Source organism: Nuphar pumila, chromosome 10 (assembly GCF_984573655.1).
Source record: "Nuphar pumila chromosome 10, dmNupPumi1.hap1.1, whole genome shotgun sequence".
Lineage (NCBI taxonomy): Eukaryota > Viridiplantae > Streptophyta > Magnoliopsida > Nymphaeales > Nymphaeaceae > Nuphar > Nuphar pumila.
In genome coordinates, this window is record NC_143258.1 from 88841581 (window position 1) to 88855900 (window position 14320).

Sequence of the window (14320 nt, forward strand, 5' to 3'; positions counted from 1 at the left end):
ATTCACGGCATATGCTGGGCTGTACTAATGTGTTGTTACTCAAAAACCTGGTTTATTGTATTTTTCTTGCCTCTGATAAGTTCTTTCCTTGGTGAAAAATCCATTTTTTGAAGCACTTGTGTATTGCAGAAGAACATTTTTTGCTATCGTATTTTTTTTTTTTGAGAAATTTTCTAAAATGATCTGTTAAATTGTTGTTTGTGCTTATAGCGACCTTATATGGCCATTTAGAATTCTTTGTCAACATGTAGAGTAAGAATACATGTTTAAACGGCTTGACCATCTGCAGCCAAATGTTGATTGAACCATTGTGTGGATTATTGAGTTTAAAGAGGTCCAACTGCTGGTCAGCCTGGCTTATAGTGTGAGATGCATATGCCATGGAATTAAGTAGATCTAATGATTAGAATTTGTGCAACAAGAACTGTTTGCCATGTGGGATCTATAAGATTGAACCAAACAGATTTTTAGTGCACATAAACAAAAGGTGGCCATCACAAAACTTTGATTGAACATGCCCAAATGGTAAACATGCCATATAATCATATCTTGAAGGCTATGTATAGCTTTTAACAAGTTAATCTGAGTAAAGCTGAGGGATTTAGATGATAAGGTATTGCAGAATGTTAAGACAGTAAATTGACTTTCTCACTTTCACAAGCATGCACATTAGTGTTGCCAATAGCGATTACAACCAATGTTTTGAAAAACAGCGGAAAGTGAGACTCTAAGGGCACCTACAAAAAGCGAGTTATAAGCCTTGAAAGGGTAACATGTAAGCATTGCAAATAAATATTATAGATTTCTACCAGACTATAAAGAATTCTGTTTGATAGAAGTAAGTGCATTGTTTTGATGCATGGTATGCAATTTTGGGATGGTGCACTTTTAACTATGCAGCCATTTTTTAGCTATCAAGGCCATCAAAGATATGAAGAGGCAAGGTTGTTCAGAATAAACATGGCCTCATAGATGTGGGTCTCTACTCTAGTTTGCTGCATGAAAGAGCTGCAACATCTAAATCAATGGATTTGAACTGCCTACAAATCTTTTCAAAACTCAATTTTTTCTTTTTTGTTCAAAGTAAAATAATCAAGGTTGCTAGGATAGGGGATAAAAACAATAAATTACTATACAAAACAGAGATAAATGACAAAAAGGCTGTTTTTAGGTTCATGTGAAACATGAAGCAAGAAACCACCAATATGTCTCCTTCGACAAATACTTAGGGAGGACATATTGTTTTCACTTGCTTTTTTTGCAAGAAACCTGGTCACATAAAGGCTAATTGTTGGTATAAAGATCATCCCAGGTACAACTCAGAAGTGAACATGTTTCAAAATAAACAGGAAAGGGGAAACCAAGGACAACAAAAGGCTCAATTGAGTGGGACTAGTAGTTCCTCCCAAGGTTATATGTATCATATCGTAACGCGTATTGTTTGGGCCCAAAATAAGATACATATCGTATTGTAAAAAATCATAAATAAAAAAAAATTAAAATGTCTAAAAAACGTTCGTAACAACAAACAACAACAACAACAACAACAACAACAACTACGCCTTCATCCCAAAACAATTGGGGTCGGCAATATGAACCAAAAAAGAAAATCATTTTGGGTCTTCCACATGAATCCTTCTCCTCCAATCATTTCTATCCAATGCCATGTCCTCGGTGAGGTTCAAAGCCTTCATATCCTTTCCTACCATCTCCATCAAAGTCTTCTTAGGCCTACCCCGACCTCTTTTAACTAATATATTTTCCCATTTCTCCATCCTTCTAACTGGAGCATCATTAGGCCTTCGCCGAATATGTCCAAACCACCGTAAGCGATTCTCTCTCATCTTATTTTCAATGGATGCAACACCTACATTCTTACGTATCTCCTCGTTCCGAATCTTATCTTTTATTGTATTTCCACACATCCATCTAAGCATACGCATCTCAACTACACTCATTTTTTGAATATGATGTCTCTTGGCAGCCCAATATTTCGTACCATATAGTAAAGTGGGCCTAATTGTCGTCCTATAAAACTTTCCCTTCAACCGCAATGACATTCTACGATCGCACACCACTCCAGTTGCACTTTTCCATTTTATTCACCCAACCTTTATCCTATGATTTACATCTCCATCAATTTCTCCATACTTTTGAATGATAGATCCCAAATATTTGAAACAATCATCCACCGGTATTTCTTGTTCACCGTAAAAAAATAAAAAAAAATTAGCAAAAATTCTAAGAAATCATAACATACAAAAAATGATGAAATGCACAAAATGCTACCATAAAATCACATGTGAAGCATTTATGTCTCTATGAGCTACATAACACATCATCAATCATCAAATGTCATAAGAACAATGCAAAATAGTAATATCTGTTAGAAAGTGAGTTGGAATACATTGGGTTCAATAATGAACCCATACTTATGCACGTGAAGTGCAAATATACCCATTAAAGGGAAACAACACAAGCACATAATGTGCTAACCCATAAAACCCATAAAAAGGGAAAAATATGACATAAAGTCATAAGTTGCATATCATTGAAGAAATAATGGACAAGGGGTAAAAACCCCATTACAATGGAGCATAAGCTCCCTCAAGAAGTAAGAAATACAAAGGGGGAGACCCCTATTTATAACACAAGAAAGGAGCCACCTAGGGGGCTCCCAAAGGAGTCGTTGGGAGCCCCCAACGGTCACATTTGTGACCGTTGGGGGCTCCCCAACGACTCTTTGGGGAGCCACCCAAGGTTGCGCAAACAACGAAAAAGGAAAAAATAAAAAATAAATTTAAAAGGAAAATTACAAACATATTCCCAATAGAATATGCGTAAAATAGTGAAATGTCTAAACTACCCCTATGCCTATAAATAGAAAAATATATATTTTATATATATAATTAGGATAATACATATGCATATATACCATATATGAATATGTATTATGCTTTATATATATAAAATATATATATATATATTACAAATGTTGAATGATACATTTTAACACCCCCCCTCAAGCTTTGCGTGGGGGAACAAAAAGATTGAAGACGGCAAGAAGGAGAATCTCAAAGCTTCAAGAGCCTTCAGTACGAATGCCATTGTAAATGTCTTCCTCCAATGTCTTTATCGATGAGCACCTTCTATCCAAGGTACTTCTTTTCCTCTTATCTTCAGGATCCTGAGAAAAAACAACAAAAGAACAAGTAAACAATATCTTTGCACTTTACTCAAAAAAGAACATTCCTAACAAGGTGCAAAAATTTATGCATAATAAGATGGTTACTTTAGCATGAACCGAAGAAATTTAGAAAACCAAAAGTTTCTAAATCATACATCATGTTAAAACAAAATGAGCGGAAGCAAAAAATATGTAAAAGTAAATTGCAAGAATGCATAATGCATTCATAAGGTCCACCATTGGACAAATATAACCCCATAATGGGGAATAACAAAATGGTCCACTAAGGGACATCACAATAAGCCTACGAAGAGGCATGATATACATAAACATTATTGAATGAGGGCCCAAAAAAGCCATAAAGAGCATATGCATATACTTATCATGAAATGAATTAATACTCAAAGAACTCATTAATGATCATGCTTCAAACATGTAATGAAGTGCCAAACAAGAGAAACAAAGTCTCCAAGCATACTTTAGGCAAAATAAACCCAAGAGTTCATAAGGTTTTAAAATTATTTATGAAAGACATACTTAATACACATTTTGCATATAAGGGTGACAAAAACAATAAGCACTTAATATATAGATTAAATGCTAAGAAATCAACTTGATATGCATATCAAAAATATGATTTGCTTGAAAAACACAAGTCATGAATGAAATTTTGCAAATTTCAACAATAGTTTATCCATTACAAACATCTTCCTCATTAGTCCTCCAAAACCCATAAATCAAGTGTATAAGCTACTAGATCAAGAATATAAAGCCATTAAAGGCCAAAGACACACACAAAGGTGCGTAAAAGAACCTCTTGTCTACATATAATAATACTTGAAATAAGTGCATCTACGACAAGAACAAGAGAATACATGCCAACATGGACTAAAAAGTATCCCTTGTCTACGTAAAAAATACACTTAAAACCAAGTATGTTCAGCTACTAGAACAAGAGTAATAAGCCAACCATGGGCTAAAACATAATACATCTCTTGTCTACATATGATAGCACTTGAAATGAGTGAAATAAGCCAACCATGGGCATACATCTAAAGCGACTAGAACAAGGACACAAACGCCAACATAGGCTAAAAATCACACACCATGGTGTGAATCAACGTGCCTTGTCTACATATAAAAACACTCAAGACAAGTGTGTTCAGCTACTAGACCAAGAGAGCAAAAGCCAACAAAGGGCTAAAAACACACGAAGGTGTAATAAAATTCTTGTCTACATATGATGACACTTAGATAATGGGCATAAAAGAAAAAGACTTTTGAGGCAATAAACTTGTAATGAAAATAAACCTCGAATAAAACAATACTCCTTTTAAAATGAATTCTCATAACAATAACATGCATGTAAAAAATATCTTCAACAAGATACTATAATCGATAAAATAAAATTCTTGAGAACAAATGTGTGAACATACACACACCAAGAACACTTAGAATACTTGTGCAAAATCACAAGAACACATGTGCACAACGAGCACCACATACAGAATCACAAATGTGCAAATGCACTCATAAGATTCATAAACAAATAAAAGGTTGGGCTATAATCCCAAAACATCTTGATTTTAAAAGTACCTTAAAACATTTAAGGTTTCAAATACCATATGTCCATCACATTTACTTAGAAGCATCCATAATATCAATGGCACAAGAACAAACTAGTGACACACTCATATACCAAATCATTCTAGAGTCCCAAGGTGCCCATAACTCACCTCAACCCCCATCTATAATATGGTAGGTGGACAATCTAAAAAGACATAACAACGAGTGTCACACTTATAATTAGAGATCATATACCAAATCATTCTAGAGTCCCAAGGTGCCCATAACTCACCTCAACCACCATCTATAATATGGCAATTTGGACAATCTAAAATGATATAACACGAGGTGCCCATAACTCACCTCAACAAACATCTCTAATAAAACAATAATAAGGCCAAAACAATGATGCATTAAATAACATGTGATGGACAAACATAAATGCCACAAAAGGGCAATAAACACATAAGGAATCATTTTCAAAATAAATTTTTTTTACAAAGAGGACCGATTAACAAATTGAATCAAAGGTCCAATATAATCCATCAAAACAATTTTGCATAACCACAAATTATGCTTAATCTTCAAAAGAAGTCTTGTACACCAAAAAGGCTTATTATGCAACAAACATAACATGAAATATTAAGCAACATCATGCGTACGAACCGATTTGGAACAAACAAGCCTTAATTATGAAAGATATAAGGTGCAATTAAGCGGTGAAGTTGGTGAAGTTCGAAAATAACAAACTTAGGCCAATATAGGCATTCATAAAGATGGTGAAGTTCAAAAAACTTATGAAATCTACTATTGCAACTTAAAAATGATACTCATAAACAATCATGAGATCTCCATAAAAGAGTATATACTCACAAGAAGATTATAAGGACCGAAAGGCTCCTTAAGGAGAGCTTAAACACAAATAAAACTCCCAACGAAGGGGAAAACTCCATTAAAGTGGAAGAAATCCCAACAAAATAGATTCATTAACAAAACCTTATGATAAAATAAGATTGTACTATGGCATAAATAAAAATTAAACATTTATTGAGGGAAAAATTAAAAAACTCTTAGTTTTATCAAAAAACATGACTTAATAGATTCTTACCTACTCCTAATGAAATAAGTACGCAATAAACATTAGGGAAGATCATAACTTTTATAATGAAATATGCCGAAAAGCAAGGAGTGCATTAAGCACTTACAACATTCACTAATGAACAAACAAAAGGGCAAACACCCAAACCCACAAGAGACAACACAACATAAAAATATAAATATCTCTTATTGAAAAGAGAGAGAGCTCTCTAAATGTTGAAAACATCCTTAAGAGTGTAAAGATGAAAAGAAAATCACCATATTCCATAAGACCATTTTAAAATTTAATTCAACCGGTATTATATATAAAAAAACTTTCTTAATTAAATGTTGCTCATATAAAACGGACACATTGGGTAAGAGAACATAATATGGAATTTTTCATATATGACAAACAATTTTCAAAAAAGCTACATTTCACAAACATTTTAATCTTAACATACCTTTCTTTAAAGACTAAACATTCATATAAAGGTATTCTCATAAACAAGGTTAGGTTTAAAAAGTAGATTCAAAGTTCCAATGGTCATAAATTTTTACCGACCGATTAAATCAAGTTTTGAGCAATCATATATCTAATTTTTCGCAAAACAAGTTATCATTTAAAAATTTTCAAAGAAAAACATACGAAAAAGATTCAATGGAGTAGTAAGTAACTCAAATTTTTATAAAAGGACTTAATGACAAAGAGCACACATAAAAAAACAAAGAACATATTAAATTCTTCATACAATACTTCAAAGAAATAGAATGCATACCGAATAACTATAAGAAAAACAATAGAGAGAAATGAATACTTCACCATTTTTCTTTAAAATTCTTGAACACCACGCTTCCCGATGCACCAAAGAGCAACTCGATCTCAACCTTGCTCTGATACCATGTTAGAAAGTGAGTTGGAATACATTGGGTTCAATAATGAACCCATACTTATGCACGTGAAGTGCAAATATACCCATTAAAGGGAAACAACACAAGCACATAATGTGCTAACCCATAAAACCCATAAAAAGGGAAAAATATGACATAAAGTCATAAGTTGCATATCATTGAAGAAATAATGGACAAGGGGTAAAAACCCCATTACAATGGAGCATAAGCTCCCTCAAGAAGTAAGAAATACAAAGGGGGAGACCCCTATTTATAACACAAGAAAGGAGCCACCTAGGGGGCTCCCAAAGGAGTCGTTGGGAGCCCCCAACGACTCTTTGGGGAGCCACCCAAGGTTGCGCAAACAACGAAAAAGGAAAAAATAAAAAATAAATTTAAAAGGAAAATTACAAACATATTCCCAATAGAATATGCGTAAAATAGTGAAATGTCTAAACTACCCCTATGCCTATAAATAGAAAAATATATATTTTATATATATAATTAGGATAATACATATGCATATATACCATATATGAATATGTATTATGCTTTATATATATAAAATATATATATATATATATATATATTACAAATGTTGAATGATACATTTTAACAATATCTTCAATTAAGAACATGCCACAAGATTTATCAAAAAGCAAAAAAATCAAGTTTATGAATACGTAACAGTTACAATTACAAATTATAATACATAACCAAGTTTTTAAGAAGTATACCATCAATCATCATCATTATCTTCTTGTTCTTGTTCTCCTCCTCCTTCGACATTCAAATCATCTCCAATATACGTGGGGTCTTCGTCATTTACGTCCTAATCTCCCTCCACGTTTATCTATTGAATGCCTTCTTCATTTTCTTCTTAAACCCATTCATCCAATACATTGAAGTTCTTCATTTTCACACACAACAACAAAATGATTTGGCTGAACGAAAACACAGACACATTATGAAAACTACTAAGACCTTATTGATAGCAAACCAAATACCAAAAGAATTTTGAGTTGAAGCTGCCCTAAGTGCTACCTATCTCATTAACAATATCTTCTTCTTTGAAAAATATAACTCCTATTGAAAAACTTGTTAAATTAACTCCTGATTACTCTGGATTAAGAGTTTTTGGATGCAAGTGTTTTGTTTTTACTAATAAGAATGATAAACTCTCTCCCCATGCCATTCCTTGTGCTTTCTTAGGTTATGTAGATAACAAAAAAGGCTATAGATGTTTTGATATTAAAAATAAAAAATTGTATATGTCAAGAAATGTTTCCTTCTTGGAAAAGAAAAGTTTTTTTTATTTTGAAAAAGCTAAGGAAGTAACGGAGTATTCCTTTCTGATAGATTTGACTTTAAAGTATGATAATTATGACTATGAATGCGATCTTGATGATGGTCAAAATATTATAGATACTGAGCAGAATGCAATTAATGAAGAGCAAACCCATAGGGGCACCATCTGTTTGCAATACTCCAGACGTAAGGAATCCAATTCTCCATGTGCACTAGAAAAATATTCAAAAGTACAAAACAAGTCATCTAGAGTCTCTAAACCTCCCGGTAAATTTGTGTTCTACGATTTTTTTTCTCCCACATATAAGGCATTCCTTGCATTAATACACTCGTATATAAAACCTACATCCTATGCTCAAGCTAAAGAACATATTGAGTGAGTAAACGACATGAAGACAAAATTAGAAACCTTAGAAAAGGCTAACACTTGGACTATTCAAGATATTCCATAAAGAGAAAAACTTATAGGTTATAGGTGGGTTTATAAGATTAAAACCAAGAGTGATGAAACTCTTGAAAGATATAAGACGAGATTAGTGACTAAGGGATATTCTCAAGAGTATGACATAGATTATGAAAAACTTTTGCTCCATTTGATAGGATGTCCACAATTAGGACCTTAATAGCTTTAGCTTTTGTTAGAAAATGGTCTATATTTCAAATGGATGTCAAAAATGTTTTTCTCAAAAGAAACCTAGATGAAGAAGTATATATGGAGGCACCATCAGGTATAAGTATTCTTAAGGATAAAGTTCTTCATTTAGAAAAAGACTCTTTATAATTTTAAACAGGCACCAAAAGCCTGGTATGACAGGTTTAGTCATGTTATATGCGATATTGGATTCAGAACTTGCCTAGCCGACACTGCTTTGTTTGTTAAGATTTTTTATGCAGGTATTATTATTCTCTCCTTTATGTGGATGACATGATTATCACCGGAGGAGACAAACAGGGAGTTGAAAATATTAAAAGGCTTCTTAAAAATCATTTTGAAATTACTGATCTGGGTTTATTGAGATATTTTTTAGGAATTGAAGTAACTTATTTCTCTCGAGATTATTGATTATCTCAATCTAAATTTGCTTTTGATATTGTTTCCAGTTTCGAAATCTGAGATGATAAGAGAGTTGATACTTCAGGGGTTGCCAACACCAAAATGAGAATTGGTGATAGAGATCCTCTTGAAGATCCTACTCCTTACAAGCAACTTATTGGGACAATTTCCTATCTCTCAATTACTAGACCTGATATAGCACACACTGTACACACAACTAGTCAATTTCTGCACGCTCTCACTTTTGTTCACATGAAAACAATTTTGCGTATTATTAGATACATTAAATCTTCTCTTTCTCAAAGCCTCTTCTTGTTTGGTTTATCTTCATTAGATTTGATTGCTTATACTGATGCTGATTGGAGAGGTGATCTTAATAATAGGCACTCGACCACTGGTTTTTGTGTTTTCTTAGGTGAATCCTTGATTTCGTAGCGGTGCAAAAAACATCAAAAGATCTCTCTTTTATCAACTAAAGCTAAATACCCAGCTATGACTACCACAACAATGGAGGTAGTCTGGCTCATAAGGCTGCTTGCGGATATGTGAGTTGAAGCAAGGTTTTAAAACCCAGTGACTCGGGACTCGACTCGTTCTTTATTGACTCGTGACTCAGCGGGTCAAGTCGGTGACTCAGACCAGGTTTTGTTAACTTTTGATTTTAAAAGAAAAACAATATATAAATTGTCATTTAAACGTATAAAGGTTTGTAGAATGACTTAATTACTAGTTTAATTGATTAGTAAGTAAAATAACATCAAGTAAAACTATATCTAACTTATAATTACTCATTTAATAGCAAGAAATCGAACAACCAAGCAAAACAATAATTCAATATTTCAATAAAAACAAGCCCTAGAGTAAAGTTAAATTAAAAGCTTACAAGAGTAAGAGTAAAAACTAAAGTAAAGATAACCATACTTGAGCAATCTGCAATGTATTTCAGCAATCAACTTTCGCTTTTCAATTTTCGCTTCAATTTGTACTCGTATTGTATCCTTCATCTCTTTTCTCTCAGCATATGATGAATATTTTGAATTGTTCCATTCATCTGATGCCATCATTTTTCTAAGACCACTTCGATGTTCTAGCAAAGATTGAAGCATGATAAAATTAGTGGCAAATCTCATAGTAACCGGTCTTAGAATTTCTTTCTTATTGGAAAATTGAGTCCTCGTTAGGTTCAAAACAAAAGTATGATTTTAATGAACTTCGTGATCCCCTATGTCACACGGACTCGGGTCCAAGGTCGCCGCACCCGCGTCGACACGCACCGACACGGGTGCGGACACGGGTGCGGCTCGGACTCGGTCAACCTGACCCTGGGTGCGGTCAACGCACCCAGGGTCATTTTGGTCCATTTTTTGGATTTTTTTTTTTTGATTTTTTTTTTAAATTTTCTGGGCTACAGCTGTAAGGAAAAAAACCCATCACAACTAAAAAACCTGTACACTTTCAAGTTTTAAGTACAGAATGGGCACAACTCAAGTTTTTGTGGTTTTTTCCTGTATGAAGAAAGTGAATTATTACAGTGTATGAAGAAAGTGCCCAAAAGTGAATTATTCCTGTATGAAGAAAGTGTACAGAATGCCTTTACAACTCATCACCTGTCCCCTAATGGGCACAACTTTGACCGAGTCTTATATATATATATATATATATATATTTTTTTTAAATATATATATAGCCGAGTCCCCGTGTCCAAAATTTTTGAAATTGCGCCGCACCCGTGTCGCACCCGTGTCGCACCCGCACCCGCACCCGCACCCGCACCCGCACCCATGTGACATAGGTGATCCCTTTTCCTTTTTCCACACATCCAACTATGCCTTTTATCTTAGACAAATCTTCAAGCATGAGATCTATTCAATGAGCTGCACAAGGAGTCCAAAATATGGTTTTTCTCCTATCTTCCAACATCTTTCCAGCTGCTTGATAGTTGGCTGCATTATCTGTGATTATCTGCCATTTTTCAATTTCAAAAAATTATTAACATACTAGACAATAAATATCAATGTTCAATAGAAAATTACAAAAGAACAAAATGAAATACCTGAACAACATTCTGAACAAAACGCAAAAAAAAGCACGATGTACCTTCGTCGAAGTTACTGTTCACGCCGAAAACTCCTTGTTGGTGTCGCTGTTCATGCCGGAGTTCTCGTCGGATGGCCGGAGATGCAGCCGCACCGCACCTTCTCCTTCTCTTTCGTCGAGGCTTGAACAATGAAGACCCTAAAGGGGTTTCGTTAAAAGGTAAAACAATAAATTTTCAAACATTCCATTATCACGAACCATCCGATTCTTTGTGACTCGTGACTCGGTCCGAGTCTCGCAAGTCCAAGCGATCCAGCACCCGAGTTTTGTCAAGTCGAAAGTGCCCAAAACTCGCCCGAGTCCAGTATGACCCGTGACTCGGTCGAGTCAGGCCGAGTCAATGCTGAGTCGCAGTCGAGTCTTCGCAAACCGAGTTTACCTTGTCGGGTTGACTCGCTGGAGGTCTGAGCTGAGCTGAGTTAGCCGAGTCACCGAGTTGACTCGGCGAGTTTTAAAACCTTGAGTTGAAGTGACAAAAGCATCATGCATGTGCTGCAACAACAAGAGTGCGATGTACATTGCCAGCAACCGAACATTTCATGAATGCACCAAGCATATCGAAATGGATCATCACTACGTTAGAGCGAATCATCTACATATGATCATTGATCTGCCTTATGTTACATCAGAATACCAATTAGCAAATTTCTTCACCAAACCTCTCGTTGCTCCTAGATTTCATTTCCTCTTTAACAAAGTTTCGATCATTGTACCATAAGATTGAGGAGTGTTAAAAAGTGTATAGATATAATATAATTATATAATATTTATATTATTTATTTTTATTTATAATCTTTTTCTTTTCTTTATGGTATTTTTATTTTTGGTTGTCTAGTTCTTTTTGAACTAGACACAAACTAGTCAACATATTAATGATGACTAGTTTGAATTGGAGAGCCGTTGGACGACTACAAATAGTCCAACAGCTACAAATAGAGCCGTTGGACTAGCTCCAACTTCTCTCTAAAAAGCCTCTTCAAGGCTTCTCTCTACCTCTCTCTAATGTGTATAAATAAGGGGTAACTGCCCTCTCTTTGGATCAATGCTTTTTAAGCATTTTTATGTGAATGAATAAATTTATTATTTTATTCTTGAAGCTCTCTCATTTGTACCCTTTTGTGGGTTATGGTTAAGGTATCTTTAATAGACACATGTTGTGAGCTTTTGAGCTTTTGTGCTTTTGTAAAATATCTTCATTTCCTTACACATGATAATCATGAAATATCATTTATGAGTCAAAAAAGAAGAAAAGAGAATTGAAGAAAAAAGAGGAAGGATGAATTTTACTTGCGTTTTCTCCAGCCACAACGTCGTACTCTAAGCTCACTAGAAACCACCAAATAGCTTGAAGGAACTCTCAAGAGGTGAAAAAATAAAAAAAAGACTTTTTGCCCCTAATCTACCTACAAAGACTTTCTGTAAGTATATATGTGTGCCTGTATGTTTGCATGTGTGTGTGTGCATGTGCATGTGCATGTTCGTGTGTGTCTGTGTCAATACACGCATGTATGTGTGTCTGGATTTTGGTTCTTGATACTCATCGTTATGACCATTTTACCCAAATAAGCATAAATGCTCAGGTTCAAAAGTAGGAAGAATGTTGATCATAGTGGAAAGAAAAAATGTTGGCCATGATGGTCAACTTGTTGATGACTAGGCTGCCTAGTTGATTGCCTGGTTATGTTGACTAGGTGAGTTGACTTGTTAATCTTTTTGCATGACTGGCCTAGGCCTAGGTATATCTACAAGTACATAGGTGTTGGTATGAAGAAAGAAGACTATGATTGGGACTTCATTCACTAATGGTGATTTGAAGGAACTTATGGAAATGAAAGTACTAGGACAATCATACTGTGATCATGCTTATTGTTAGATTCAGGTAGAAGTACATCAAAATGTAGTTTTACCACATATATTAGAAACATGTTCTATTTTTAGGTTTTTAAACAATTTTTCATCTACTCTCACAATATGTTTAGTGTAATGAACTTTAATAGAGTCAATGTGTTTAGTGTTTATAAAGTACATCCAAACAGGCTTATTGTCAGGGTAATGGTGTCACACATAAATTTATTCTCTATGAGATTTGCCCCTGAAAAAAAAAACACTTGTGGCTATTTTTTCTTTCTACATATTACACTGCTTGATGTGGAGTCTTTCTGCGAGTACTGAAACATCATGTTTACTTCTTTCTATCTGTTTGTAAATTTCAAACAGGATTCATCAACCCTTGAGAACATTGATGACTGGAAGTGGAAACTAAACATGCTTATGCGCAACAAAGATGAGCAGGAGGTGGTTTCGAGAGACAGAAAAGATAGACGAGACTACGAGCAGATAGAAGTGTTGGCTAGTAGAATGGGTTTATATAGGTATGTTTTGTTTTGGTTCATTTGCTTTTCCTATATCAGTATTCTTTGTTTTGGTTCATTTGCTGTTCATTTCTTTTTAATGTATGATTTGGGCTACTGAATCCTGGGAAAATGCAAAACACGGCAGCCGTCAGTATTCAAGAGTTGTGGTTGTCAGTAAAGTTCCATTACCAAACTACAGGCCTGATCTTGATGATAAACGACCACAAAGAGAGGTAAAATGAATTAGTTATGTATGGGTAATTAAATTGGTCGCTTGACATCAAAGCTAAATCACTTTCATGTGGTGACTGGTCAATATTAGCTTTGATTTAACAGGTTATAATTCCTGTCATTTTGCAAAGGAAAATGGACAGTCTACTCGATCAGTTTTTTGCTCAAAAGCCTAGAAGTCTGTTGGGTTTGCCAGATATTGCCATTTCAAGTTCAAATGCCAACATTAGTCCAGATGGGAGTGACGATGGGTTTTTTGATCGACAAGAATCTCAGACGCCAACTAGTATGGTCATGGAAAAAATTTTGAGGCGAAAAAGTCTGCAACTTTGTGATCAACAACATGCATGGCAGGTACATTTTAGGGTAACAAATGATTCAGTTATCAGAATTGACATATATAAAATACATGCATGCATGTGTGCGCGCGTGGTACCTCACACTTATATGCAAGTACTTTCTTATTTTCCACAGCATTTATTATTTTTGTGCTTTTTGCCATCTATTTTCATTTGTTCTTGCTTCACTATTCCAAGCTGCTTAGATGAATGCAAA

General features: G+C 34.5%; 1 protein-coding gene across 2 annotated transcripts in view; it reads left to right on the top strand.

Annotated features, from left to right (window-relative positions):
* Window positions 1-14320, top strand: part of LOC149827245 (DExH-box ATP-dependent RNA helicase DExH3-like) — a 75084-nt gene that overhangs the window by 914 nt on the left and 59850 nt on the right. For both annotated transcript variants that reach the window (XM_090019227.1, XM_090019228.1), the window contains exons 2-4: window positions 13398-13552; window positions 13680-13767; window positions 13871-14119. In XM_090019227.1, coding sequence (XP_089875353.1) covers window positions 13398-13552; window positions 13680-13767; window positions 13871-14119 — 492 coding nt within the window. The remainder of the gene's footprint in view (window positions 1-13397; window positions 13553-13679; window positions 13768-13870; window positions 14120-14320) is intronic.